Below are 26,961 nucleotides of genomic sequence, written 5' to 3' on the forward strand. Positions count from 1 at the left end.
GAGGGGACCATGGAGGGGACTGCGAGGAAAGCACTTCACATTTTGCCTCCAAAACCTAATACACCCTCTGTGTAGTGGGAAGAACGGCCTCGTTTATCCCACGCTCTAGGAGTATGTTGTCAACTCCTAATGATGGCAGACAAACCCACCACAGAAAATAATTATGACTATCTTCCTGGTGCCTTCATCAGCCCTCAGCCCATTTTAACAAAACGTCTGCCTTCGGAGGGAGAATACGAGTACTCTCCATTCCGGACCATAGGAGACTGACTGGCACCACGGAGGGCCTGGTTCCAGCTGGACAGATCGTTCCACAGCTACCAAAAATCCACCTCCGTGCCTGCTACGAACAGAACACAGACATGCTACACTTGAGGTCCTGCACTGTCTTTCCTCTGCTCTATTGGATTAGACTGCTACACTAACTACAGGACCAGCATTTCTCTGGAAAAGGAGATGTTCCCCAAGAAATCATCTTTCATAGGTGCCTCATTCCTGGATGCCACAACGGTCAAAAGGACAATCAGCCCTGCACTCTGTGGCTGGCAAAGATGACAAGAGTGGCCTGCTTCTCCGAGCAGCCACCACCCGGATGCCAGGTGGTTGAAAGCTTCCTCACGTCCGTCCCTCAGCTCCGGGAGCGTTGCCCCGTTCCAAGCGACGCGGGAGCTCGCGCGAGCCACCTGGGTTCACTTACATCTCTCACTGTCGTTCTGGTCGGCAATGGCCTCCTCCAGGGCGACCGACTTTGGCTTTTTGTCCTGACTTCCTTTCAGCCTTTCCCAGTCGGCGGGGCTGAATTTGCACACCTCGGAGTCTTTGGTTGCGGGGTGGCCGCCTTCTCGCTCTTTCATCTCCAACTCTGAGAAGCGCATCATTGCACGCTAGAAAGAGAACGGAGACGGAAAAAAAAAAACACACACCTTACCATCAAAGCTATTTCACTAGCCTTACCTTAAAGGAAAGTATTCTCAGAGAAAAGTTTGCCCAAAACCAACCACAATTTATGATACAACTGAGATATTTTAAAACTTAACGATAAAAAATGTGAGTGTCTATATGTAAGTAGTCACACACTCTTTATTCATAAAGCCATAACGTATATAGAGATATACACGGTGTGTATGTACAACCGTACATACACTGTGGCAGAGAGACAGACATTCTCTTTTGAAGGTAAATAAACAAAACAAAAACACAACGCAAAGAAAGCAAAACAAAAACACAACAGAAAAGAAAACAAATGCACAATGAATAAAGACGACCATGGCCCACAAACTTCCCTTTGTATATTTGGAAATGAAATTTAACTCAAAAGGTTTATGGAAGATTCTAGTAATAAAAATTTGAAGAACTGACCTCACAGTAAGCAGCGGGTAGACATAAAATACTGTCCTCTTGTAATCCTTCCATCTATGTAATTAAAATGGGCACTCAATGGATCATTTAGATAACTTCATCCATTTTTATAAGCATAAACCAATTTTTTTCTTAACATTGCAAAACAATTTGGCTTTATTTATCTTTTAATTAAAAGTAAAATATCTTAAGGAAATTCCTATACAACATCTATCATTCACTAGCAAGTTAAATACATACTCTATCCCTTTAAGCGAGTTTTTTTTTTTTTGGTGGAAAAAAAAAATCGCATGAATCCCAGACATGCGGCTGCTACACACCTCCACCAAGTATCAACGTAAGGCATTCTAAGCAGCGCTTTTAGGTATATTTGTTAACGTACAGTAATGGCAGAGAAATCAAAGCAATTGATAGGTAAATGTCATGCAGTCTTTAGACATCCTTCGCAATAATTAAAACTTCCATTATCAGCATTTGAGTGGAGTTTACTTTAAAAAATCTACAGAATAACTTGAAATATCCACTCACATCCCCTTACTGGACACATTTCATACATTTAAATTACCATAAGCTTCATTAACCAAAACCTGCCCAGTGTCCTGCCCTACCATACCCCCCCAAAGTCCTCTTCACACATTTAAAAAAAAAAAAAAAACTGACAACTGGTCAAGTTCCTGAAATTCGGGTCGGGGGGCTCACCTGCAAAGCCCGCTGCTCCCGGCTGAGCTGACTGGAATCTGCGTACAGTTCGGTAGTGACGCACTTGAACCGGTCACCCACGTAACCAGCGGAGTTGGCGATTCTCTTTGCCAGCTTAGATGGCTTTGGCTTCAGAACTTTGCCATCGTTTGACTCTGACTCGTCAGCTCCCTCTTTGGTATAGGTGGGGGTGACGTCCACACTCGGGGGAGCACTGCCCACACAAAATGGTTTGGGATCCTCTTGGGTTTTCCCAAAAGTGACAGCAGGACCATCGCTCCCCAGGGTTGGCTCCAGGAACGGAGTGGAGACTGGAATTGCCAGGTTCTCCTTGTTGGTTCCCGCTGGAACATTCTCCTTGCTTAAGCTGAAGACTGACTGGCTCGGAGCCTGTTTGAAGGTATAGGCTTCGTGGAAGTCACTGATGCGTCCCAACTCCTCTCTCAGGGCGATGAAATCCCGGTGCGGCTGCAGGGCTGGGTCGGTCGGGGGTTTGGTGGGCTCAGCGCTCTGGCCGACACTCTCAGTTGCGAAGCCGGGTTTGGACACGTTAGGGTCGGTTTTCGTATCTGGCTCCTCTCGGAGAAGGTCTACATAGACAAGCTTGTCGCTCTTGACGACAGTTTTCCCTTGATTCCAGCTCGGGCTGGGCTTTAGGTTCTTGTCCGCTGGGACTTCCGGATGCAACTTGGTGCTGCTAGCCTCCAGCACCTCGGAAAACCGGTTCCGGAGGGTTGGGTCCTCGTAGCGGGCCCTCTCGTGGGACCGGGATCTCCTCTCCGGTTTCTCCTCTTTAGCGATCTCTATGGGCGTGTGAGGTATCAACATGGGGTGCACCATGCCCAACCCCAGCGCGTCCTGGTAGGTCACGAACTCCGGCCGGCCCGTGGGCAGCCCGTAGGGCAGTCCAGGCTTTGGGGCAAGGTGCCCAGGAAAGAGACTGCCATTGGGCAACAACACTGGGTGAGGGTAGACAGGGCCTTTGCCGTGTAAGGAGAGGGGACTTATAGCAATGCCCTCGGGCGCTGGGTAAGGGAGGTAACTCCTGGGGTAGGGGATCGGTGGGGACCTGAACGCCTCGTTTGGAGACAGAAATATTGAGCTTGGCGGGAGGCCATTCTCATTTGCTTTGAAGCTCGGCTCCGGGTTGCTGGCTTTGGCGCCCTTGCTGCTGGTGCTGCCGCTGTGCTTGGCAGGCGTGGTCGGGGGCTGGCCCACGTGCTGGATGACGGACGGCGTGGTGTCCACGGAGCTCCTGCTGGTCTTGCTGCCATCTGCGTTGGCATTTGGGGCCGGCGACGCGGAGGCCGGACGGCCGGCGCTAGACACCGACCCTGAAACGTTAGCGACCACGGCATCTGCGGCGCCCATGCGGGGACACGAAGAGCTGCGCTGCTGCGGGAGGGCCCAGTCCAAGGCCTTGTTTTTCAGGGGCAGGCCTTTGCCGTTGTTCTCTTCGTTGGGACTCGGCCCGGGCACCACCCAGGACGAGGGAGCCGTGCTAATGATCTCAGATCTATAGATAGCACAGCCGTTTCCTGGAGGAGATAGAGTTTCTTTCGGAATCTCACTTCCGGAGAGCACTAAGCCACTTCCAGCTCTGCTGTGCACCAGGACTGTGGGGGCCATCTTTTTCACGTGCTCAGCTTTGGAAGCATCTACACCCACCACTTTCGAAGACAAATCTAGCGGCTTATCGGTGACGTCTTTGGTAACCGTCTGCTTCTCTAACAGAGGAGGTGAGCTGCCATCTTTTCTGTCTTGACCCGCTGCTTTCCGGGTGTGCCCAGGAACTGGCTGGGCACTTTCGGCTCCTTCGGGAGCTTTCGGATACTTGCCGCTGCAGAGCCTGGCTGCGGGGAACTCGCTGCTGACCGTCATGTATGGCTTCGACAGGGTGACGGAGGGCGAGGTGGAGACCCTGGCGTAGTGCTTGTGGAATTCGGAGTAGGTGTCCGCAGCAGGCTGGGAGGGAAGGTGGACGCGGGGTGAAGGCCTAGGCGAGGGGGGCAACAGGAGAGCCGTGTCCCCTGGCAGGCCGCTGGTGACCGCCTTGGCAGAGGGCACCCTAGGCTGCTTACTGTTCTGGATGTGGGGATATGCATGGGAGTCAACCGGGTTCCCAGGGCTGACGCCCATCTTCCAGGGCAGGCTTTTGTCTGTGCAGTGGACCAGAGGTGGGATGGCTGGGGAGGCCGAAGGTGTCGAGAGCCTCATGGGCGAAGCCAGGGACGACGGGATGTGGGGACTGACGTAGTGAGGCGGCGGCAGGTAGAGAAATCGCTCCCCATTGGTGCAGACCGGAGAATACAGCGGCTGGGCCAAGCTGTAGGACTGCTGAGGTAGCAAAGCCTTGTACATGTTCAGGGAATACTTATTTGGCGAGTCAAGGAAAGGGTAGATGGCTGGCGTGGCACCTTCCATGTAAGGATTGACCCAGGGCAGCCGCAGGTAACTAGCACCATTGATGTTGAGAGGGCTCTGTTTGTCACTGGCAGGCCTGTCCAAGCCCAGTGTTTCTGCCGTGGGGACAGCACTTTTTTGTATCCCGGGTGGCGTTTTATATATAGCACTGAAGCCATTTGGGGGTTTTCCAGAGACAGCGGAGGCCTCCACTGTCTCAGGCGTATTCGGTTTGAACTGCATCTCTGGATTTCTTTCAGAAAACCCCAGACCACCTAGAGTGGTCGTGGCAGCCTCCCGACCTTTCTCTGAGCCCAGTCCACACAAGCTAGAATAGACGATGTTTCCAGGGACACGCAACCCCTCCCGGATCAGGCCGGTGCGGTCCATGCTCAGTGCGGCCAGGCCATCGATCCGATGGGCCGCAGTCGCGTCCACCTTCACAGAAGAAGAACATGGGTGTTACGGAGGACACGCCTTCAAAGTAGCCCATCCCAAAGAGACACCACAGACTAGGCTCAACGTGACTGACATCAGCCCCAACGTCTGAGTAGAAAGGGTTAAAAAAGGATTCACAAGCTCTGTGGCCCCCTCCCTCTTTATCCAGAACCCTCTGCTGCCTGCCTTCTCACCTTTGTTCAACTAGTATCCTCAAAGCACGGAAAACGTTGATCCCTTTAGACTTGAGGCCCCTGCTTTCATTCAGTCATCTATTAACTCTGGAAAATCCACCTTCACAGCAAAAATTCTTGGCTACAACTGAGGTGGCACCAACTGCACTGTTCTCAGCACCACCCTCGTGGGGTACCCGGGGTGAGGCGGGGCGATGTGCACTGTGCTTTTCGGGGTGTAGAGAGGCATTATTTAACATAACAAAAAACAATCTTCAGGGGCTCAGCAAGGAACGGAGGACTTGAGCTGTCTCATTCCTACATCAATAAAGAGGCCATGGGTCAAACTGTAGTTGCGTCTTTTGACTTCTCCTCCCTGGTGTCTCAAGACAGCTCTCATTTGATATTTTACTGGGAAGGTAAACCCTAAGGGTCTACTTGGAGGCTGGAAATTTATCCGGCTAGGAGCACTGATATGGCACGTAGCTTATCGAAGAAAAGGCAGCAAGTATCGCACCAGTCGCTAGAGGACGCAGACAGAAATGGCGAGCCAGGAGGAAACTAGGGGAGGCCTCATCCTGGAGCCTAGGCTTTCTACTCAGCCCTGCCTTGAAACACCGCCCCCGGCCCCTCAAAGGCCCTTTAATGGTATGCAGATAAATGTACGATTGATTACAGATCACTGATATTCAGATAGCACATCAACAGAAGCCATTAATCTCTTACCACGTTGTGGTTCAAGGGATTTTCTTCCCTTAGTTCCAGTCTGGCCTTTGAAGCGTCACCATCATTTACGGGAATTTTCCTATTTAAAAGGACACACCAACTTCACGAAAGCATTCTTCACTTAATCCATCTTTCATAGACTGCCCCAGAACAGACCAGTTTCTATTCCCATTTTTCCAATTGCCCTTAAAAAAAAAAATTCCTCCCCCATGGCCCATATTAAAAGTTGTCCCCAAATGGTGATCCTAGTGGACTGGGAAAAACAAAGCAAAGGCAGGGCAACGGGGATGTGGAATCACAAATGTCCCTGAGTTGGGTGGGCAAGACAGAAAATCAGGCACAAACACCTGTCCCTCACAATCTTCTCTCTAGAGAAGCTGAGCAGGCTAGTCTGGGCTCAGCTGTCCAAGCCAACCCTTATAAGCTCTACCTAAGAACAGACATTAAGCAGTACAATGGCCAAAGCCAGGGGGAGGACCTCACGGCTAAAGTCTATGGGCTGGCCACATCAATCACTTCTGTGTTACCCAAGAGGACAGGCTTTCAAAACTTTCCCCCAAAGTTAAAGACCATGTCCTATGAAACTGGTTTCCATGGTGATAATGAAGCCATATTTGACTGCCTTTATCAAAATGCTGGGGGATACACACTAGTATCATACGCATGTCAGCTGCTCCAGGCTCCAGAGGAAGCCGCACATCTGTGCCAGGCTGCTGCGGCTGCCCTGGGACTTGTTATCAGAGAGCATCGATAAAGAAAGTGCTTGGTGCCAACTTCCAAATCCCCAGGATAAAATTGCTGACAAGCGGCGGAGGAAAGTTTCATCATTACCCCAAAGAGCAGCTTCAATTATCTACTGCTTAGCTACTTCTACCCCACACTCCAAAATTACTGATTAGGAAGCATAACAGAGCTGTCGGGTGACTGAAACCAGGAGCCAATGGCCTCGCCGAACAGGCGGCAGAGGACAGGGAGAAACCCTGGGCTTAAACGAAGTGAAGGGTGGCGATCTCCTCATTTATTACTGAGCAAACTATTTGTTTTAAAAGCACATCGAATGCCGATCCACCTGGGCCCACACTTCTGACATTTAGAGTTAAAGCAGCATATAGACTGGGATTAATTCTCCTTCATAAATATGAAATAATAAATTAAGGACGAAAGTGCACTGAAAGGCCGCTTTAGGGGCTAATCTCTTAAAGGGCGGCAATGCTTCGCTGAGCCGGGTTGCCTGTTAAAACTGTAAATCAAGGGCCGCCAGCTAGGCGGGAGAGCTCTCTCCCCCACCCCCTTTGGGCTCACTCTGGCTGTGAGGTGAGGGGGCCCTGCTCAGGAGCAGGGCGGGGGCGGGGGACGCGTGGGGGCGGGGAGGACCCGCTCTCTCTCCAGGCCACAGCCGGACAGGCGCATTCACCTGTCTTCGCTGATCCCACACATGCGGACCCTCTCGCTGTTCATCCAGCTGTGAACGTTCCCATACAGGGGGGTTGCTGAAAGCATGTCGTCTTCTTGGATGGCAGCTTCTCTTCAAGCGTCTAGTCTGTTTAAAAAAAAAAAAAATCCCAGGCGGTTGAATAAAGAAGAGCCAAACAGGGAAGGAGAGAAAGTCTTTCTAGGCAATTCGTACAGAATGTAGACTCGGGAAGGCAGATCCTGCTCGATGTTCTACAGATGTCCCGGAGCACAGGAACACACCTGACCCAGAGGGGGGGTGGGGGATGTAACTTCCCTGGCAGGAGGTGCTGGAGACAGGGAGAGGGTTCAAGCACCATGGGCCACACCAGCCAAGGTACCGTACCTATTGCCCCCCACCTGCCATCCTCCCTTCCCCATCCCCAGCCTTTGGCAAACACACTTGGGTTGGAAGCAAGCGGAAGGTGCCAGATCCCAGGGAATCCCACACTGATTCTTCATGGGGCTGAAAGGATGGGGATGGGGGGGGTGGGGATATGGCATAAAAGGCACAACAGTCCGGTGTGGCGGCCCAAACTGCAATTCATTTTCAGGGCTGGATTCCCAGGGCTGTGGTGTGTCCAACTTCCAGAGCAAGGGTTAAACAGAGTCAGTGGGCTGGTGAGCCACCCCACCCAAGCCCTAGATTAGATTAAGCCCCCAACCGGGGTGGTTTTGCCTGGGTGGTTTGGCCTGGGAGCTGCAGGGGGAGGCGGCTGAGTAATTCAATGACGCCCGCTCGCTGGGGACAAGAAATCATTAGCGAGCGCAGAAGTCTTAGCAGCCCAGGCTGCCGGGCTGCGAGCCACTGGCACGCGGGGAGCAGGCAAAAGCCACCCCTTTTCTCCCCAACGAGAGGGGGGTGGGGAAGGCTGCCAAGGCAGAGGGAAGAGCACCTCTCCCCGCTTGCCCTCCTTACCTTCTTTGCCCCCCACCCCCACCCACATCACATTCTAGTTTGCTGCATGAGTGAAGGGTCAGGACAAGCTGCATTTTATTAACAGGATTATCACGGCGCGTGATTTATCCTCGTGCAGGATTTTAATTGCTCTTTGGAGGTTGAGCCGTTTCTTTTGACTGCGCTTCAGCCCATATCCTGCTGTTAAATGCTGGGTTAATAAGTAGGGGAGCCTTTAATGCCTGGGACCGATGGCCCTCAGCAATTCCCCCGCTCACCCGACTCCCTTGTCCCGGGGCCCCTGACCACGGCTTCTTTACACAGGGACCCAAACCCGAGTGTGAAATCACTGGTGTGCAGATCAGATCATCGGGGGAACTTTTCTTTCTCCTCCCTCACACACCCACCCACACAGTTTCCGAAAGCCCAAATGTTCCCTAAGTCGACACATTTCCTTTGTTAGCAGGAAAAAATATGCAAATGCTTGCTTTTACACTTTAGCGCATGGAGATGACTGCCAGGTCGGTTGGGTGGGAGCCACCAGGTCCGGGGACTCTGGGGACTCTTTTTGCGAGAGCGACTCGGAGTGGGGGTGGGGGAGCACCCGAGACCCGAATCCCAAGGCCAGGCTATCTTTCCGCATTTCTTTGTCCTAATTCAGGCTTTTGTCCACCAGCATCCCCCATCGGCCCCTATACATAGAACACCGTCTGTTAATCAAGAGCCACGCGCGCAGACACACCGTGCACAGTTCGAGCTCAACAATGAAGCTGGGGGAGAGGCAGAGGCAGAAATCTCCCAGCTGGGTCAGGTCTGCTGGACTTCTGAAGAAGCTGTTTCACTAGGAAGCGTCCCTGTCTTCAGACACACGGGCATTTCCAGTGGGCTGGCCAGAGCGCCCTGAAAAGACGGACTCGGGTGTCGAGGGAGGTTCTGCTGGGGCCTGGGGGCCGTTCTTCCCTGTCCCGAATACACAGATCAAGCTGGGGGAAGGACACCACTGGCCCAGGGCTGACCACAAGGCACATTTAACAGTGTCCCCTCTCTAACCGCTGCCACCCCTTCTAACAAAAGGAAGACACTCAGGGAGGCCTCATCTAGAAGGGCGAGCAACATTCCTGGGCCCAAGTGTCCTGGGCATGGGTGCAGAGCTAGGACTGCACCAGGCCATCCCCTCTCAGGGGGGAAATTAGGACATGATGAAATATGGACATTACGCCAGAAGCCAAGGGTCACTCCATCAAACCTCTAAGACAGGGATAAGGGGAGACAAGATGTGTGTGCCCATGAAGCCCCAATCTTCTGATGCCCCAATCTTCAAATCTTAAAACAAGCTGCCTCCTACACGCCTCCTTTAGTTGTCAGTTTGGGACAAGGACCTCTGAGCACCTGACTAAGGAAATAGGAAGGCTGCTGCCTCATTCACCCTACTGAACCTCCCTCTCCCACAAAGGGCTTTTTTTAAGAAAGGGCGGCCTGAACTTAGCTGAGAGGTGAATGCAGTTTAGAGACGCTTGGGAGCACAGGGTGCTTTGAAAGCCTCTCCCCCCTTTCCAGGGCTGGCCCAGTGGGGTTTTCAATATTAATGTCGCACAGATAAATGACACCCAGTGCCAGAATGAAGTATTCTTACATGCACAGGGTCAGATGGAGGGTTGAGGCCCAGAGTGTGGTCCAGTGTCATGGGGGTGGGGGCAAGGGACCGGGCTAGCCAGGAAGAAGCAAGGGGAGGAGGGGCAAGGCACAGTGTCGGACGATGATCCTGCTGACTTACACCTACACCTACACCTACACCTACACACACACACACACACACACACTTATAATCTTTAGCTGCCCCATGAACTTTTTGTGAACTGTTTAAAAGTGGAGGTCTGTTGAACAAACAGCGGCGCCACTGCCAGCCATAATTTCATTGCAACAAGCTAAAGACTTTTAACTCTTCAAGCTCCTGGTCAAAGATGGAGCTGACTAGAAAGGGCCAATGAGCAAGGGCCCTGGCTGGTGGGAGGCCATCCTCCAGAGTGACAGCCCAAATCAGCAGGAACACCCTCATCCCGCACAAAGGCCAGACTGCTCACACCCCGCCACCACTGAAGAATGGGGACCCCTCCCTCCATCTATCTGGGATATAGAATGAACTAAGGGGGTCTTGGGGGTAAGTAAGGGACACAGAGACTGAGAGGCAGAGACCCAGCCATGCTCACTTCGCTCCACTTCTAGAAGCTGCTGTTGAAATAGTTGGAATCTTTTTTTTTTTTAAACCTCTGAGGGAAAGTTCTTCAAAAGTGACTCTCTGACCCTTGGCTGTGGGTCACGGTGAGGAGGGCAAATGATGTGATTTAGATGACAAACAGAGCGGGCGCTTTGCTGCTATATAAGAGGCTGCCCTTATTTCTCAACCATCCCCCCCTCCTTTTCTTCCACACGCAGGCTATGCTTCTGGAAGTGCCAAGAAGTGTGAAGTCAGTCATGAAAAGCACTTTACAAGCACCAACCTGTTTCCAGGGTGAGCTGCTAAGCTACACCTTGGCTCTGGGTTTTAACCCTTTTCCCCAGTAGTGGGGAGAAGGGGGCAAGGATGTGGGACAGGGATGAACAGGGAAGATGGCTGAGAGACAAGTGTCAGCCGAGGAGACGGAGTGTCTGAAGAACAGAGAGGAACTGTAGTGGCTGCCCTCTGAACACCCAGTTCCGGAGAGAGACTCAGCTTGCAAAATGCCAACACCCCGAGTGGTCTCCAGCTTCCGGTCTGGCCGTAACTGCAAGCACAGGAGAGCTTGGGTCTCCCTTGACAGACCTGGGCAGTCATCTGCTCTGGAAGCCAAGAGTTATGATTAGCATCCGAGCTTGGCCTGGACACTGGGGAGAAGAGCCTGATTGGCAGAAAGAGGTCAGAGGGATCAAGATTAGGAGCTGTCACCTCAACCTTGGCATCCCTGAGAGGGGGCCCTTTGGCCCTCTGTGAAAAGACACAAGGGGGGCACACGGGCCCCCGAGCTGTACCCACCACCACTGCTCTGTCGATTCCTGCCATGAGGACACCATCGTGGACCAAGGAAAGGGAGGACGTTTGTCTTTTTTCTTTCAAGGAGATGTCCCTGGGCAGACAAGGAACAGCAGGTTGAAAAGGAAGGCGCAGTGGCTGTGAGAGGCTGGCGGGAGTGGAGCAAGGGGAGGTAGCACCAGGCCACTCTTGGCACTCCTCCTTCTCTCCACCCCGGCTCTTCCTGGCACCAGGCCACTTTCCGCTGCCTCCACCCTGGAGGCGGCCGATCGGTTCAAGTCTGCACATCGCGCTTGTCAAGCGGTACCAACAAAATGGAAAGCATCGCCACTGAACCATCCCAACTTCACACAACGCACAAATCTGATCCGTGCTCCTTCCTAGAGCCTCGCTCGCTAGGCACTCCTTGCCCCATCAGGCAGTTATCTAGCTAGTGGCCAAGAAGCTCCCGAATGCCGGGCGGACATCAGGGATCCTGGCCATTGTGCCACGTACTGGGGTCCTCTGTAGGCTGGCGACCTCCCTCACTGCATAGCTGGCTCTCCTTGGAGAACATGCGAGAACGTGGTCACCCCAGCCTCCCAGCTCCCACCCTCACCCACAGCATGTCTATGGGCAGGTGGCCGAATCCTTTCAACTTTGGTCTCTTCATCTATAAATATTTGGCAATGTGTTTCCAGAGGATTAAACCGCACTATGGACTTGAGCTCTGCCTGGCAATAGCTGGTGCAGGCCACGTTTAACCCCTTTAAACCGCATCTGACTCCACCAAGTCTACTGTGTAACAAACAGACCCCAGAATCTGCTGCATAGTTTCTTTGTGGCAACAGGAAGGTTGAGGCAAGGACACAGAGGGGGCCAGGGAGGGGTGAACTTTGGCAGTGTGTCTTTCATGGAAGCCCAAAGCTCACTAAGCAGAGACCCTTTCTAAGGTGGCTCCAAGCACAGACTGAGTTGCCCACCAGCACTTCTCTACTGGTGTCAAGGAAGAGAGTGGTGAAGAAGTTCCTAGTTTTGGATGGGGGTGCTGCATGGGGGTAGGAGATGAGAAAAAAGCAGTCTAGAATGTGCAGCATTGGGGCAGGTCCTCCTGGGATGCTTTCCCTAGTGTGTGCAGCAGTGGGGAGAGGGGGACCCCAAGGCTGCCCCCAGGTCTGGACAGGGCCACAGGCTTCCTGGGGTATGGCTGAGGGAGGTAACTAGATGGGTGCTGAAATGGGTTGTAGGGTTTGGAGGAGCGATCCAGCCTGCCCAGGCACTGTCTCTTGGCACACTCCAAGTCACAGCCATAACCTCTGGGGGCATCCCCACCCATGTTCCAAGTTTTGCTGCAGAGCTGCAGTGGGGTGGGGGTGGAGGGGTAAGAGAAGCAGACGAGAAACGGGAAACTCGAGGGCAGCCAGAACCTTTCCTGCCTCCGGCCTCCTCCCAGGGAGCCTGGATGGAGCAGAGCTACTCAGGTCAGGAGTGAACTTGGCCCCACAGCGGCAGTGGGCGGTGGCGAGTGGGGGAGGGGCACCCCTCCCCCGCCTCAGCCCTGAGCCTGATCAAAACAAAGGGATTTTTCTCTCCCACCACGTACACCCGTGCAGCGCCTAGCCCCTCCTCGCCCTCCTCGCGGGGGTCGCGCCCCCGCACACACCCGCGCGCCCTCGCTCCCGCCCGACCTTCCAGGAACTCCAGCTCTCTCCGCCATCCTCCGACCCTAGTTCACCCTTCCCGCGCCGCTCTTCTGTGCTCCCCCTTCCCAAGCTCCGGCCATTGAATCTCTAGCAAAAAAAACAACTTCCAGGTGGGCGCACGGAGAACCTGGGATATGCAGCCGAGCCCACCCAGGGAATAGGCACTTGCAGACCCCTCCCAGCCATTGTCCTGGGCTCCTTTCGGCGGGACTCGACTTGGTGCTGCTCTCTGTGACCCTCGCCCTCCCGTAAAGATGCAAGCCAAGTGTAGCCAACTGTAAAACGGGGGGGAGGGGACTCGGGGAAAGGGAGAGCAGCAGCAAGGATGACCCGGAGAGCCGCTGCCCAACCCGGGCTGCCCGCCAGGCACCCCCTTTCCCACAGGCAGAGCCACGGCCCGAGGTCAGCTCATGGACCAACCCCAGACACTTCTTCTCCCCTGACTCCATGCCTGAGCTTTTATTCCCTTCACGGTTATGCCACACAACCACATGTGTATCCAAGAGGGGGCCTCATTTGGAAGCTGGTGTCCCTCAACAGGAGGCAGCCCAGGCCAGGAAACCTAGGTTGAGTGCAATTAATCACCCTTACTCCTCTCCTCCCTACCCACCCCCAGCAACACCCCCTCCGGTCTGGTCCCTACAGGGCTGGGTTCCCACTTGGAGTCTACACAACCTGGGGGCAAATCCAGAATAAACGGTCCATATACCACAACTTTAGAGGGGGTGTCACTGCACTGCAGTTTCCATCTGGGCTCTGGAAATAACGCGCACTCACTGTACCCCCCCACCCCTGGCCAGGAACAAGCTATACCATAAGGCTATTAACAACAGCTATCATTAGTACACACAGGAAGCACAAAGGAACTTTTTACGAATAAAAGATGCATAAAACACAGGGTCCTGAGATCTGCACCCGGGTTCCTGGCTGATTGTGTGCCGCCTCGGAGTCCTGGGAAGACTGGAGATGAGGGTCAGGGGAGGACAGGGGCGCCCACTTTCTTTACAAGGAACAATAGGAACCCCATGTCTGCTACTCAGTCTTGGAACTCAGAACACCCCAAACAAAGCTGTGGGAAAATTGCGGTAGAGATGGGGGCCCATGAATTTTTGTAGCTGTTCAGAGCTTAATTACTCCTCCTTGATCCGTGGGACTAGACACGACACCGCCAAGGTTAAAATGCCCCGAACAGCGCCGAGCAGATGTGAGCGAGCTGGCAGACGCGCAAATGAGGCCTGCCTCGGAGCACGATAACAAGTGACTAATACATTGCATATCGTTGAAAGAAAATTATTTTTCTCTAATTTGCATTTGCTTGGGGGAAAAAAAAAGCCAACCAGAGTCCTTCCTCACAAGCAGGAGTCTAATCCTGGAAATACAGCCCGGCTGCTTTAAGAGAGCTGGAAGGAGGGAAAGACTGCCAGTGTTTTGGCAGTTGCAGGCTTGTTTATCTTTCCGCCTTTCCTCCAAGGCGAAACTCGTTTTGCAAGCAACATTCCTACAGAAAATGGCACACGTCATAAAAAGAGACCAATTTATAGAACTGGCACCGAAGTTCATGTATCATTCCAGAAGCATCTCCCAGCTCCCCACTAGGGAACCCAACTAGATGCAGAAGTCCACATTAAAACTCAGAGAGGGTAGACCTGGGGGCGGTTCAGGGAGATGAACTGCAGATATCCTGCAGACTGTCCGCCCAAGGGCCAGAGTCACACAGAAGAACAGGCTATAGAATTAAGTCAGCTCTAAAGGATCCTCTAAAGCCCCGGGGCCAGGGCTGCAAAAGCTTCAAACTTGAGATTGGGGGTGAGCTGCTTTTTTTTTTTTTTACACCCAGCTTGCCCCAGGATAGCCCAGGGGCAGGCCCATCTTCCTGGACATCCCAAGCCCTGGCCAGGCATGCATCTCCAGGGCCGGCCAAGCGGGGGATTGCCGCCACCCACCAACTGTTCTCCCTCCCACCCTGGCGCCTCCCTGCAGTGCCTGGCAGAGGACCAGGAACTCAGAGAAGGCCTGTGGCTGTGGGCATCTAGTTGATTAAGTCACCGAGTGGGTGGTGCTGTGGGCAGACCTCAAGACAGCACCGTTGGTCCTGCAGCTGAAGGCAAGTGCGCTCTTGGAAACGGGAAGGTGAAGGGAGGTGGGTAACCAAAAGTCGACCTGCACCTCTCCCCTCCCAACACCTCCCCCCCACTTCGGGTCCTGAACCTACACACTTGTGTTTCCAATCCAGGAAACAGGGCAGAGTGCGTAGAACACAGCGCCCGCCTGTCTTTCGAACTTGTCTGAATAACAGGGCCATTTCAGAGGAAGAACAACGGCCTTCAGAGCGTCTGCAATTTCCAGAAAGCCTTCAGTTAATAATACATTCTTTCCAACAAGCTTGCTTTAGGGCTGAAAGTTATTTTCCCAAATCTTAACAACCCAGTCGCAAGCCGCTGGGGCTCCAGGTCCACAGATCCCAGCCAAACCCCTCCAGACAGTTGACACTCATGACCCCGCAGGCCTTCTCCTGCCTCCTCCCCCCTGCCCCCCACTTCCCCAGCCTAACAAGTTCCCCAAACCACAACACACAAACCGGGGCGCGTCCACCCCAAGCCCGAGAGCCATAAAGACGTGTGCTGGGGGGATCGGGGTCGGGGTGTGGGGCTGCTAAGAGCTTTCTTGAGTCTGAGGACGCCCTGGTGAGGACACCCTGGCCAGAGAGTGGCGGCCACCTCTGCAGTTCTCCGCGGGCCTGCATAGTGCGCGCTTTGTGTGAGTGCCGAGGAGGCACAGCGCTGCTCGCGCACCAACAGCTGTCACATTATTTGCACTCGCTGTAAACAGCCTTCACATTCCCCCCTTACCACATAGTTAAAGCCAGACTAACAATCCACAGTTAGAGATCAAACCAACAACAGCAGCATTGTGTCTGCCTTCGCACCAAGCCCAGCAGCTGGCAGGTTTCTCCGGAACAAGGGACCCCCCCCAGCCCCTCCAGGCCCCAGCCAAGGCTAGCCAAGGCAGCAGCGCGTTTGTCGCCGCTGATTGTTAAAGAACACAGCCACTTCGCACAGACAGAGAGTTCGGGGTGGTTCGTCGGCCCTCTCCCAGAGATTCCTCCTCCTAGTAGTAGCTCAAGGCAGGCCCCCCCCCGCCCATTTCCTCAACTGTGAATAAAGGGTGTTCAGACTCCCAGGGTTGGTTTCTCGGCAAAGCGTGGGCCAGCCTGTCCAGGTCATGCCAGGGGTCCTGGAGCTCCCTCTGCCCTGTCCCCAAGGCCACGCAGCTTGGGAGCTTGGCCCAACGCCTAGTGTGTTCCAGAAAATTGTCCACCTCCCTGAATCCTAACTGGTCGCCCCACTGATCAAAATGTCTCCTTTATGATTTTTGGTTAAGTCGAACATTTCCATAATCGTCATTATTAGCGCAAATTACACGCCTAATCGGTCCTTAAATAGATTTTAATTAAATAATCATACAAGGCTCATTTTATGACTTAAGAAAGGCATTACTTTTCGTTATAAAGTTTCCACCAGGATACAGAATAACGACAGCAGACAAATACTTAATTCTTTGAAAAAGTACCAACAGCCAATGGGCAGAGCATCGTGAAAGCAGACCCCCGTTTCACACCTTCTGGAATCGAAGTGGAGGCTGGACAGACCACAGCTGCACAACTTTCCTCCTGAGAAGGGAGAGGGGGTTTCTACTTCCAAAGCATTATTTCTGTCTTCTCTTTGGGGCCAGGGGAGAGAAACCCCAAATGCTCCTTTCCATTGCCTGTCTGAAGACATTTCTCCAGCCAGAAGTCTCTTCTAGAGACCACTCCTCCCCACCCCCATCTGTTTTCCACCTCTTAGTCTGCTAAGAGCCATGGTGCAAAGCAGGCAGGCTGTGCTTGTTAAATGCTGTGTAAAATGCTGTTAATAAAATAATAAATACAAAGGATGGAGGCTGCTGGTTCCATGGGTGTTTTGACTGGAAATGCCTTGGCACTTGTCATGTGTTTATGGGAGGGCAGACAACTCTAGGATTTACATAGTTTGGACATTTCTGTACTTCATTTATTCTTTCCTAAATGACGTAGGCCTAGAGCTATTTCAAGTTTGCATTTGTACAGAACTGTTAAATGCCTAAGAGTTTCTCCAATTAGACCAAGTTTTAAATCAGACCCAAGGCTGGAACGTACTCTCTGACTCGCCCTACTCCACCCCTCAGCCTCTGTTGCTGGAGAAAACAAACAGACCCTCAACAACAATTCGGTCCTTGCTCTCCCCACCTTTGCTCCCCCACCCCGTGGGGCACCTAGGGCAAAGGTTAAGGTGTCTTCAGATTACAGTCAGGGCCCTGGCGACACACACACTGGAAAGCACTGCAGTTAGGCGCATCCTGGCCATCCTCTAACCTCTAAAATAGTGAGCTAAGATGGGGGGGAAAACTGCTGGCCTGGTAAAACCCACTGTTCACAAAACAATGTCAGCAAAGGCTGGAAGGCATTCTTTAGAGAGGGACCAGGGATTCGTGCCTACTGAAGCTCTTTCAGCACAAAGGCTTTTAGGGGAAGAAGGGAAAAAGAGGGAGGGGGGAGAGGAGAGAAAGGGAGGGCTCCTGTTTCAGAGCCGGCATCCCCAGAGAGTCAAGAACCAAGTGTAGCTTCAATCAAATGCTGACTTCCCCTCTGGGAGTCGAGTAGGAAACCTGATCACAGTAGCTTACTACCGGCCTGGATCCATACAGGTCTGGTTTTCTTCTCCTGCTAGTAATTTCTTTAAATACATATCGATATAAAAGAAGCAATCCCTGGCAGACTTTATTGAAAACCACACTGAGACCTCATAACATCCGGACTTAATCCCTATCAAACAAACCACAGCACCTCTGGCCTCTGCAGCAGGCCAGACCCTCTCACCTCTTCCCACCAGGTCTCTCCCCTCTAGCCGCGGCTGTTCCCTCCCACACCCCACCCCCACCCCAAGAATGATGGGAGGACTTGCCAAAGAGCACCTAAATACTGGTTCTGGAATCAATTCCTAACCATATAAATGATCCCACTTAGGGGGAGGGAAAAAAATCCAAGACCTTTCATATGGAATCCTTTAAAACCCAGAATGCAAAGAACTGTAACAAAGGGAAAGAACCCACGGAGGCAGACCCAGAGGAATACACTCAGAGGGGAACTTCACCTGCAGGTTGGTCCCCAGACACTGGCCTAAGCAGGTCTCAGGGGGTCTCAGAGGGCCTCAGGGGCGGCAGGCAACGAAGAGCAACCGATAGGAACCTGACCAGTCATTCAAAGCAATTACTAATCCTCGGGGCCTACTATGTGTCAAGTCTTCTTCTTTGATCCTAAAGGTGGATAATTATTCCCAGTCTTACAAATGAAGAAACTTACTGAGGCTCAGAGGCCATAAATAACTTGCCCCCAAGGTCACACAGCTAGTAAAAATGGGCCACGGTCAAACTCAGTCCTGGAGTTGCGGAGAGGAGCCAATTATTGGTCTAATTGTGCCATTTGAAATCCCCAAGAAGTTCGGAAGGCTTCCTGAGCCCCTGTATTCATATACAGGGTGAAAGAATAGCGCTTAACACCCATGTAACTCAGTCCACGGGGAGCCTGGAACCCAGTTTCTCCTACACCCAGTAAACTCTTGGTCCATATGTAGTATTTCGCAATTCCCCCCGACATCCTACAAATCTCCCAATACTGGAACACCCTGGTGTGAGGCCAGGGATCCCAATAAGGCTGCATTTCCCCTCCTCCAGGAGCCCAGAACAGGCAGGGGTAGGTGGGTGCTACTCTTAGGTCTCTGCAGAAAGTGCTGACTCCTGCTACTAGAACTAGGCTTCCCATTCTAGTTTTGCCACATAAAGCAGTAAGTCAAATTATCTAGACAGAGCAAAAGCCCTTTGGAAAGAGTGCCTACACCTACCTTTCCTAGGATTTTAACCAAAAACCTAGGGACCAAAGTGGGCTGGGAATGGGAATTGAGAGGGAAGTGGCTTGCAAGATGCCAGACACCGGGGGGGGGGGGGGGGTGAAAAGCCAAGTCCCAAGAGAAGCTGGGAGCTGGGGTATCTCTCCTTTCCCCAACTTCTTGTCCCAGCAGAGCTGGGTCATCGCCCAACATCCCCTCCTCACCCCATCTCCAATTTCCTGGTCTGCCCTAGGCTTTCAGATGCTCTGGGAACTATCCACACCTGAAGCCACAGGCTCCACACCCGAAGGCTGTCTCCAGCTCGGCTCAGAGGAAAAGGGGAACCGGCAGACGCTCTGCCGCCCCTGCGGGCTTCCTGGTCCCGGGCGGGTGGCCCGTCCAGAGGCCGAAGCTCCGAATGTGCGAAATGGCTCCAGGAGCGCCTGGGGCGGGCAAGGGCCTCGGCAGCGGGAGGGATCGAGGCGATGGCGGCGCCGGGTCCTCACCCCGCTAGCCAGCCGAACACGCCCCGGCGGCCCGGCCGCCCCTGGCTCCCGGCCAGTGGCTTTCTCTTTTTTAAACTTTCCGGCCTTGGCGATCACCGCCGATCGGAGCAGGGTTTCCCGCCCCCACCCCCAGCTCGGGGCAGGCCCTTCCAACCTCCGGGGAGGTGACCCCCGCCCCCGGGCACCGCTAGTCGTTGGCCCCAGGAGACCCCCCCCCCCCCGCCACTTGGGCCACCTGGAGAGAGCCGCTTCCCGAAGCGATCAGCGTCCGGCCGAATCTGGGACTGCTGCGCCCGCAACCTCCAACGGTCCGGGCCTGCCCGCGGCGCGCATGCAGTAACGCCCCCTGCTCGCGCTCCCTCGGAAAGGCCAGACGCTAGGGGAGGGGGAGGGGAGGGAAGGGTTATAGGCTGCTTTTTTTTTTTAATTTAACTCTTCAGATGCAAGTTTTGGGTGTCCTTGTTATGATTGCGAGCGCTAGGGTAGAACAATAGAAATGGGGGGGTGCCGGAAATGGTGCAGGAAGACCCCTATAACCCTATAAACCTCTCCTCCCCTTCCCAGTTACTATTAGCATTAAAAGACCCCAGCGCCTTCAATGCAATAGTGCCTGTTTATAACTTTTTCCCGCTGGGTCCCCATACCTTAAACGAGCCCCCTCCTCCCGTTTCGAAATCACCAGGGCAAAGATCGCTCCCAAATTTGTGACCTCCCAAAGCTCTTGCACCTTACCTGCTCTACCCCAGGCACCCTGACCTGACTCACCCCCCCATACTCCCAGTAGTTCCTCTGGTTTGCACCTAGACAATAAATTTAGTTTAATTTAGCTTCCGGTCTTTAATTTTAGCAGGTCTCCTTTTTGCATGCAAATCAATATGGCAATTACCATCTAAAAGCTCGCCCAGCCCCGGGTCAATGTAAATTGATCATTGTCCGCCTTCCACAAAATAACACCGGGAGTCTGTGGTGCATAATGAGATTATACTGGAAACTGTCTTTTAGATCACAAATTATATTTTATGCTGTCAGGATCTTCTCCTAGCGGACTTCCCTGCTAGTCTAATCACGGGGTACCAAGCCCCTGGGTGCTGAGGGGTGATGGTTGGCCGGGGAAACATGGCTCTAAAAAATAACCAAGGGTTGACACCCCCATTTCCGAGACCCTCGACTGGCGGCAAGCGGAGATGAGCTTGCGCTGGGAAAGGGGGCCTTCTACAGAAACGTCGCGGAAAAGCATCGTTCATTAACTTTCATCCATCGGAAGGTCAGCTATCACTTTCCGAGGAACACATTGGGGGCAAACAGTGAGAGCCGTCGGGCCGGGCTGGAGGTTGGTGGACGTCCGGGGCCAAGTGCTCCAGACGCAGGAGGCCTGGCCACCCCGGGGGCGGCCTGAGGAGGCCTTCCACTCCTGCCTCTGCTGCTTCTCAACCCGGCCGCGGCCACCTAAGCCCCGGTGGCGCAGCCAGACTTGCAAACCAGACGGAATCCTGCGGGCCGTACACACAAGCAAAGCAGCCGGGGCCGGCCTCGGTCTCCCCTCCCCAGACTGGGAGAGGCCCCGCCGGCCGAACCGTGTGAGCAGGCGGTGAGGCCTCCAAGCCCGGAGAAGGTCCTTTCTCGCCGACAGCACGGCTCTCCCGCCCCCTCCGCGGCCCCCAGGGCACGGGTGTGACCCTGGAGCCTAACAAAGAGCCTTCAGAGCTCCTTTCGGCCTCCGGCTGGCGGGGGAGGGGTGGGGCCCGCGGGGGGAGGGAGGAGGAGCGGCGGCCCAAGTGGACCCGCGAGGTCCCCCGCCCCGCTGCGCCTGGCTGCGCCGGCCGGGCCCGGCGCCCTCGAGGAAACCACCAAGGTGGCATTGTCAGGGCCGCCGGGCGCTCCTGAGGACCGTCCTGGCTGTCCTGGGATTTGGGCGGCCAGCGAGCCTCCCGCCCAGCCCCGCGGTCCTGCCCCGCCCCGCCCGACCCGGCGCGGGCTCCACCCGAGTGCGGTCTTCCCAATAAAAGCTGGAATTCCCGGCTGGGCTCAGACAAAGAGGGACCGCGGCAAATCGACGCCGCGGGCAAACCAAACCCTAGCCTAGTTTACGTGCGCGTCTGGGGTCACAGAGGCGCCTGCTAATCCACCCTACGCAGGCCGTCCCTGCATGGTCTCCTCCAGGAAAAGATTAAAAAAAGAAGGAAAGACTATCTCCCCTTCATTCCACCGAGAGGCCGAACTTCGCACTTCTTTCGGTTCAGTTCTTATCAGTGCACTAGGCCCTGCAGCACCTTAGCAAGCAGGACTTAGAGCAGCGCAACATCTCTTCCTCCTGACCCAGAGTGGAAAGCTACTCCTCCTTCCTCCACCATCCATCCTGTCAAGGTCAAGAGCTCAAAATCTTTTAAACATCCTCCTACCTGCTCAATACATGTCCTCTTCCTCGTTCTAGACGGGAAGAAACTATCACCAGCAGTAATCCTAGTAACTGAGGGCCCTCCACCCTTAGCTAGGTCCCTTTGCCCTCAGTTTCCCTCTAGCCAAAGACACATGATTTCCCTGTGAATGAGTGTGCGAATGTGGTTGTGTGGCCCACGCTTCCGTGCCCCTGTCGGTCTCACTGGGCAGGAAAGTCTCCATCAGGCATTGAGGAGTTTTTGTCATTCAGCCTGTGTGTCTAAGCATGGATGTATGCATATGAATGCTTTTTGTGTTTCCAAGTGACCCTCTTCACACCTTTTAATGGGCTTTTGTCTCTGGAACGAACTTACAGAAATTCTGCCCCAGTTTCCAGCTCAACAAAGTCTGGGATTTTCTCCTAGAATATGGCTCTAGGTCTCAGTATTTGCATATCCATGTTTACATTCCTCTCGGCCAATTCTTTATCTCTTCTGTATCTCTTGTTCCATGTGGGCATCAGAGCCAAAGTGTCTTGATTTGTCTCAGCACATGTCATTCAGGCGTACATCTTAATCTGTGCACTCCTGTCTAACACGTACACCTCCCTACGATTTACACTCTTGCTTTGCCTATAACACTGGCTCATTCCCAGGCCAGACCAATATGGGTTTGCAGCTTAAATGGAACTAGAGGATCACCCTGAGACTACAAACCCTAAAAGGAAGAGGACTGGGAAGGAGAGGAGTGTTACTAAGGATTTATTTATATATGGGGTAACCCACCCACCAATTTCAACCTCTGTAAAGAGCTAGACCAATGTCTGCAGAGCTGTGCTAAATTTTTAGACCAATTCAATGTTGGCCCCCATGTATGTGTATACAAATGATCGATCCTGTACACATCACTATCCAACTCCTGTTTGGAGACTGTCTCCCTGCACATATCTGATTCGAACTCTCCACAAGTTCATGGTTAAAAGTGTGTCTATTTACACAGACAACTCAAGGACCCCTTTTCTCTCTCTGATTCATACCTATACACATTGGTCTGGCATTTCAGACTCGGGTCTTTGGTCTGCAGCAGTCTTGGTCAGAGGCCCCACCCGACTAAAGCTTTGAGCAGACCTTCCTATACTGGATCGCTCGCAGGAATTCTGAGAACATTGAAGTCTACCTCTGCATCTCCCAAACTCAGTTCCTTAAGTGAGGGTGCCCAGTGTATATGTTCACACCTCCCCCATTTAGAAGTACCAGGTCAAATTAGATCACCCACCAGCCACGTTAGGTTTGTCGAAGAATCGAGCTCAATGCACCAGGATGCGAGTGTGCAGACACAGAAGAGAAAGGAAAACCCTAGGCTCAGACTCCCACCCCCACCTCCACCCGGGGGGGCTACTTTGCCTCCAGGAATTTTTACTAGGCCCCTGCCCTCCCCCTCCCCTTACCCTCTCCCCATCGCCTTTAAAGGGTTAAGAGAAACCTTCGCAGCCTTCCCTCAACCCTGGTCTCGGGGCTCGCAGGCTTGCTCGCTCACTCGCGGCTCACGGGAGTCTGCCGCCGCCTCCGCGGCCCGCCCCCCCCCCCCGTCCTTCAGCCGGGAGGGAGCCTGCATGCCTGTCTAGACCGATCTATCACAGGCACACCAACAACACCCGCGAGAGCGCGGAGACCCTGCCCAGGTTCCCCTGCCCGCACGGTTCCCGGCGGACGGAACCCTGGAGCGTGACCGCGCCTGCGGGGCGGGGGTGGGGGTGGGAGCCTACGGGCGCTGGCCGCCCCGAGCGCACGGCAGGTCCTCCCCGGCCCCGGCCCCGGCCCCCAGCGCTCCCGCCAGCCCGGCTGCCGGGGCACAGTCACAGCTCTGCGCGCTGGGCAGTCCTATTTTTATCTTGTCTAATCCCAAACTGGGCGGGGAGCACAGGCATCGTGCTTAGAGAACAAGAGATAGGCGAGGGAGGCGGGGAGGAGCAGCCAGGCAGCGACGCGAGCGGGAGCGAGTTAAAGACACAGTCGAGGCGACCGAGAGCAGGAAGAAAGAGCGGGCTGCGCGGGCCTCGAGGCGCCGCACGCAACGCGACTCCCGGCGAAGTTACACTCGCCTCCCCGCCGCCCCTCGCCGCCGGTCCCTCCCCACTTCCCAGCGGCGCTCTCCGCAGCCCAGACCGCGGGGCCCGTTCTGTGTGGGAGGCAGAGACCCGGCCGGCCCTGCAAAGGGCTGGAGAGAATCGCTAATGAGCTGTGCGGCCCATTGATCCGGAGAACACTTCCTAATTAACTCTCAGTCACCTACTGGTGACAGCGCCTCAAAGGACAGCGCAGAGGCCGTCCGAGCCCCAGCCCTGACCTGCCCGCCGAGCGCCTGGTGCCCGAACCCCGCGCGCTCCCCTTGCTACCCCAGGCAATCCCGGTGAGTGGCGGCGTAAACCCGTACACTTCAGGCCAGCCTCGGATTAAACCCGGACGGCATATTAATCACCGCCATCTCCCCGCCTTCCTCCACGCGGTGAAATCATGCCCCAAATAAACACGAGAACCCACACTGCAAAGCCCAGACCAGATAGCAGGTCGGGGGTGGAGAGGGAAGGGTCCAGAAACAGACGTATTCTCCAAGTGTCCACGTACAGGAGTCTCGGAGGCTGACAATTAAAATGCCTTCCACACAAGCAATTCTGTTGGCAAAACCGAATCCAACACCTCGTAAGGATTGATTTCGGCCCGCGGTGTCCGTTTCCAGTGCCACAGGAAGTGTCAGATGGCTAGAAATACCCAAGTCTGTCTGCGTTCACCACCCACCACCTTCTGGGGTGGGACATTTCCTCCTCGTTTTTATTCCCAGGCCATTTTAAGGATTTTTCTCCAAGAGGCTATCCCTAGAACCAAATACCACTACCCCTCCTCTGGCCTTCTCTCAAAAAAAGAAAAAAAAAAAACAGCTAAAACCCTGAACTGTCTAGTCTAGACACCGGAGGCTGTAAGAATACCTATTTGAAGCGCGCTGGTTTCTTTTTAAGGTTTGTTTTTAAATACACATAACCCTCCCCCTTCCTTCGCTCTTCCATTGCCCCAACCCCCACCCTTCAGGCGCCGGCGGCGCGCGCCCTCGCGCGCGGGCACTCACAGCCTCTAGCTGGAGATCGCAGACTTTCTGGAAAAGATTCATTAACAGCAAATTAAGCCTCGCCCGTCCTCGGCCTACACGCGGCCAGACTCAGCCGTCTCAGAGACCCGGGGACGTGCCCACTCGAGAGTGCAGGCGGCGGGAAGCCCGCCGGGACCACGCGTGTCTCGAGCAGCCCTACTCCGCACACACAGGGCTTGCTTGGTAAACAGTAGGCGCAAGTCGCCGCCGCCCCGAGCCCCAGAGTTGGCGGAAGCTCTGCAGCGCAGCCGCCCACCCGCTCCGAGCGCGGGTCCCGCAGCGCGGCGGCGCCTCGCCCTCCGCGACACGGCCGAGGATCGCGCCGGGGTGCGCAAGTTCCTCTTCGCCCTCAGCCTCTGCGCCGCACGCCCCCCGAGTGGGACCAACTTCCTCCGGCCGCAGACTCGCACACGCCCAACAGGGCTTCCCACCAGGCTCCCCGCTGCCCAGTGCAGGACCCAGGTCTCGCCCCCCCCGCCCCTACTCGCCCTCCCCCTCCGCCGCCCCCGCACGATCTACCCCCACCCCTGGGGGTTCACAACTCAAAACCAATTCCGCGATGTAGCGGGGAGGGTGGGGGTGGGCAGGGGTCGTGGATTAAAATTTTAAAAGAACATTTACAAAACAAAGCGTCTGACCTGGCGGGCGGGCGGACGAGCCGAGTTGGAACCCCTCGCTCTGCTTGATTTCCTAGTAGTTTTTTTTTTTTAATCCACGTGATTCGCGCTTTGGGGCAAGCCAAAAAAAAAAAAAAAAAAACCCGGGACTCCCCTCCCGAGTTGCGCGGTGGCGGCAGGTCGAGCTCGGCTCGGCCCAGGGCGCCCGCCACACACACCCTCGCGCACGCACACACCGTCGTTCCACTAGCAGGAACGAGCGGCCCCCGGAGAGGCGAGACGAGGCGGCGGCGGCGGCTGGGGGTTTTTACAGTTCTTTCCCGAGTCGAAAAAGAAAGCAGACGGGAACCCGCCGCCCTCCCCTTCCTGCTCGCGAGCTAACGCCGAGCCGAGCTTCCCAGCTTCCAGCCCAGCGCCCCCCCCCCGCGCCCGACTCGCGGCGCTCAGAGACGACCGCGCTCCCGCGCACACAGGAACACACTAGCTGCAAACTTCCACTCCGCGAACTCCCCGCTCTCCTCCCAGCCCCCCAGGGAGGCGGCAGGCCCCCCCCGCCGCGCCCCTCCCTCCCCGGAGCCCACGCGGGGCCGCTTAGGTTGGCTGCATTTTTAATAACTTATAGCTATGAAATAAAAACGAAAGCGAGCAAAGCCGCCAAAGGGAAGCGCGAGGCGCAAGCTTCACGGGGTACGCGAGAGAGTCGGAGGAGCCACCCGCCGCGGGCGGGGGCCTCGAGGGAGGGGGCGGACTGCAGCCCGCGGCGCTCCCGCCCGCCAGCCCGCACGGCCTCCCCAGGGAAAGGTGGTCCGGGCACTGACCTGAAATCACCGGCCGAGGAGTAAGCAGGGAGCCTGCAATCCGGCGCTTTGAAGTTTTTCCCCGGAGCAGAGTCGAGGCGGCGAGGAGAAGCGAGGGGCGGCGGGGTGGGTCGGGAGAGGTGTGCGGGGTTGGAGGAAAGTGGGGTGGCGACGTTGGCGACAGGAGAAGGAGCCGGGCGGGGAAGCGCGGCGAGCAGCAAAGTTTGCCGTCCCCGGCTGCCCGCAGCCCGCTCGCGGCGCCGCGCTCGCTCGCCTCCCTCGCCGTCTGCTGCCAGCCGGCTGCCCTCGGGGTCGGCCCCGCCGAGGGGTGGGCTCTGGGCCGGGTGGGGGCGGGGCGGGGCGGGGCGGGCTCAAAGCCTCCGGGCAGGTGGCGACAGCCCCGCGCGATCCTCCGGGCTCCGGCGGCTGGGCCGGGCTCGGCCGGGCTCAGCAGCTCCCGCGCCGCCGCTGCTGCCGCCCGCGCTCGGGCAGGAGCCCCAGCGCCATGTTGACGGATCGCCGCGAGCGCCCGCTCGGGCTGGGTGTGTGAGTGTGTGTGTGTGTATGTGTGTGTGTGTGCGTGCGTGTGTGTGTGTGTGTGAGTGTGTTGGCCAAGTCGTCCCTGCGCGGCGACAGCGCGGCTTGGGCTCCCCGCCCGGCGGCTCGCGGGCTCCCCCTCCGCCGCCGCCCGCCTCGCTCCCGCTCTCGGTCGCGGTCTGGGCTCCGGCGCGTCTCCCCCGCAGCCGCCGAGCTCGGCCCGCGTTCAGCAAGGAGCGTAGCTTTGCCT

General features: G+C 55.2%; 1 protein-coding gene across 7 annotated transcripts in view; it reads right to left on the bottom strand.

Moving 5' to 3' along the window:
* Positions 1-26,961, bottom strand: part of BCOR (BCL6 corepressor) — an 82,966-nt gene that overhangs the window by 17,142 nt on the left and 38,863 nt on the right. For 2 of the 7 annotated variants that reach the window (XM_074359832.1, XM_074359827.1), the window contains exons 1-6: positions 26,196-26,958; positions 7,213-7,338; positions 5,799-5,877; positions 2,059-4,899; positions 1,360-1,413; positions 698-884 (exon numbers count right to left, since the gene is read on the bottom strand). In XM_074359832.1, coding sequence (XP_074215933.1) covers positions 698-884; positions 1,360-1,413; positions 2,059-4,899; positions 5,799-5,877; positions 7,213-7,298 — 3,247 coding nt within the window. In that variant the 5' untranslated portion in view covers positions 7,299-7,338; positions 26,196-26,958. Of the gene's footprint in view, positions 1-697; positions 885-1,359; positions 1,414-2,058; positions 4,900-5,798; positions 5,878-7,212; positions 7,339-25,398; positions 25,547-26,195; positions 26,959-26,961 lie in introns of those variants that run through there. The other 5 variants (XM_074359829.1, XM_074359830.1, XM_074359833.1 and 2 more) reach the window with 3 other exon arrangements.

This window comes from Camelus bactrianus, chromosome X, assembly GCF_048773025.1.
Source record: "Camelus bactrianus isolate YW-2024 breed Bactrian camel chromosome X, ASM4877302v1, whole genome shotgun sequence".
NCBI classification, from domain to species: domain Eukaryota; kingdom Metazoa; phylum Chordata; class Mammalia; order Artiodactyla; family Camelidae; genus Camelus; species Camelus bactrianus.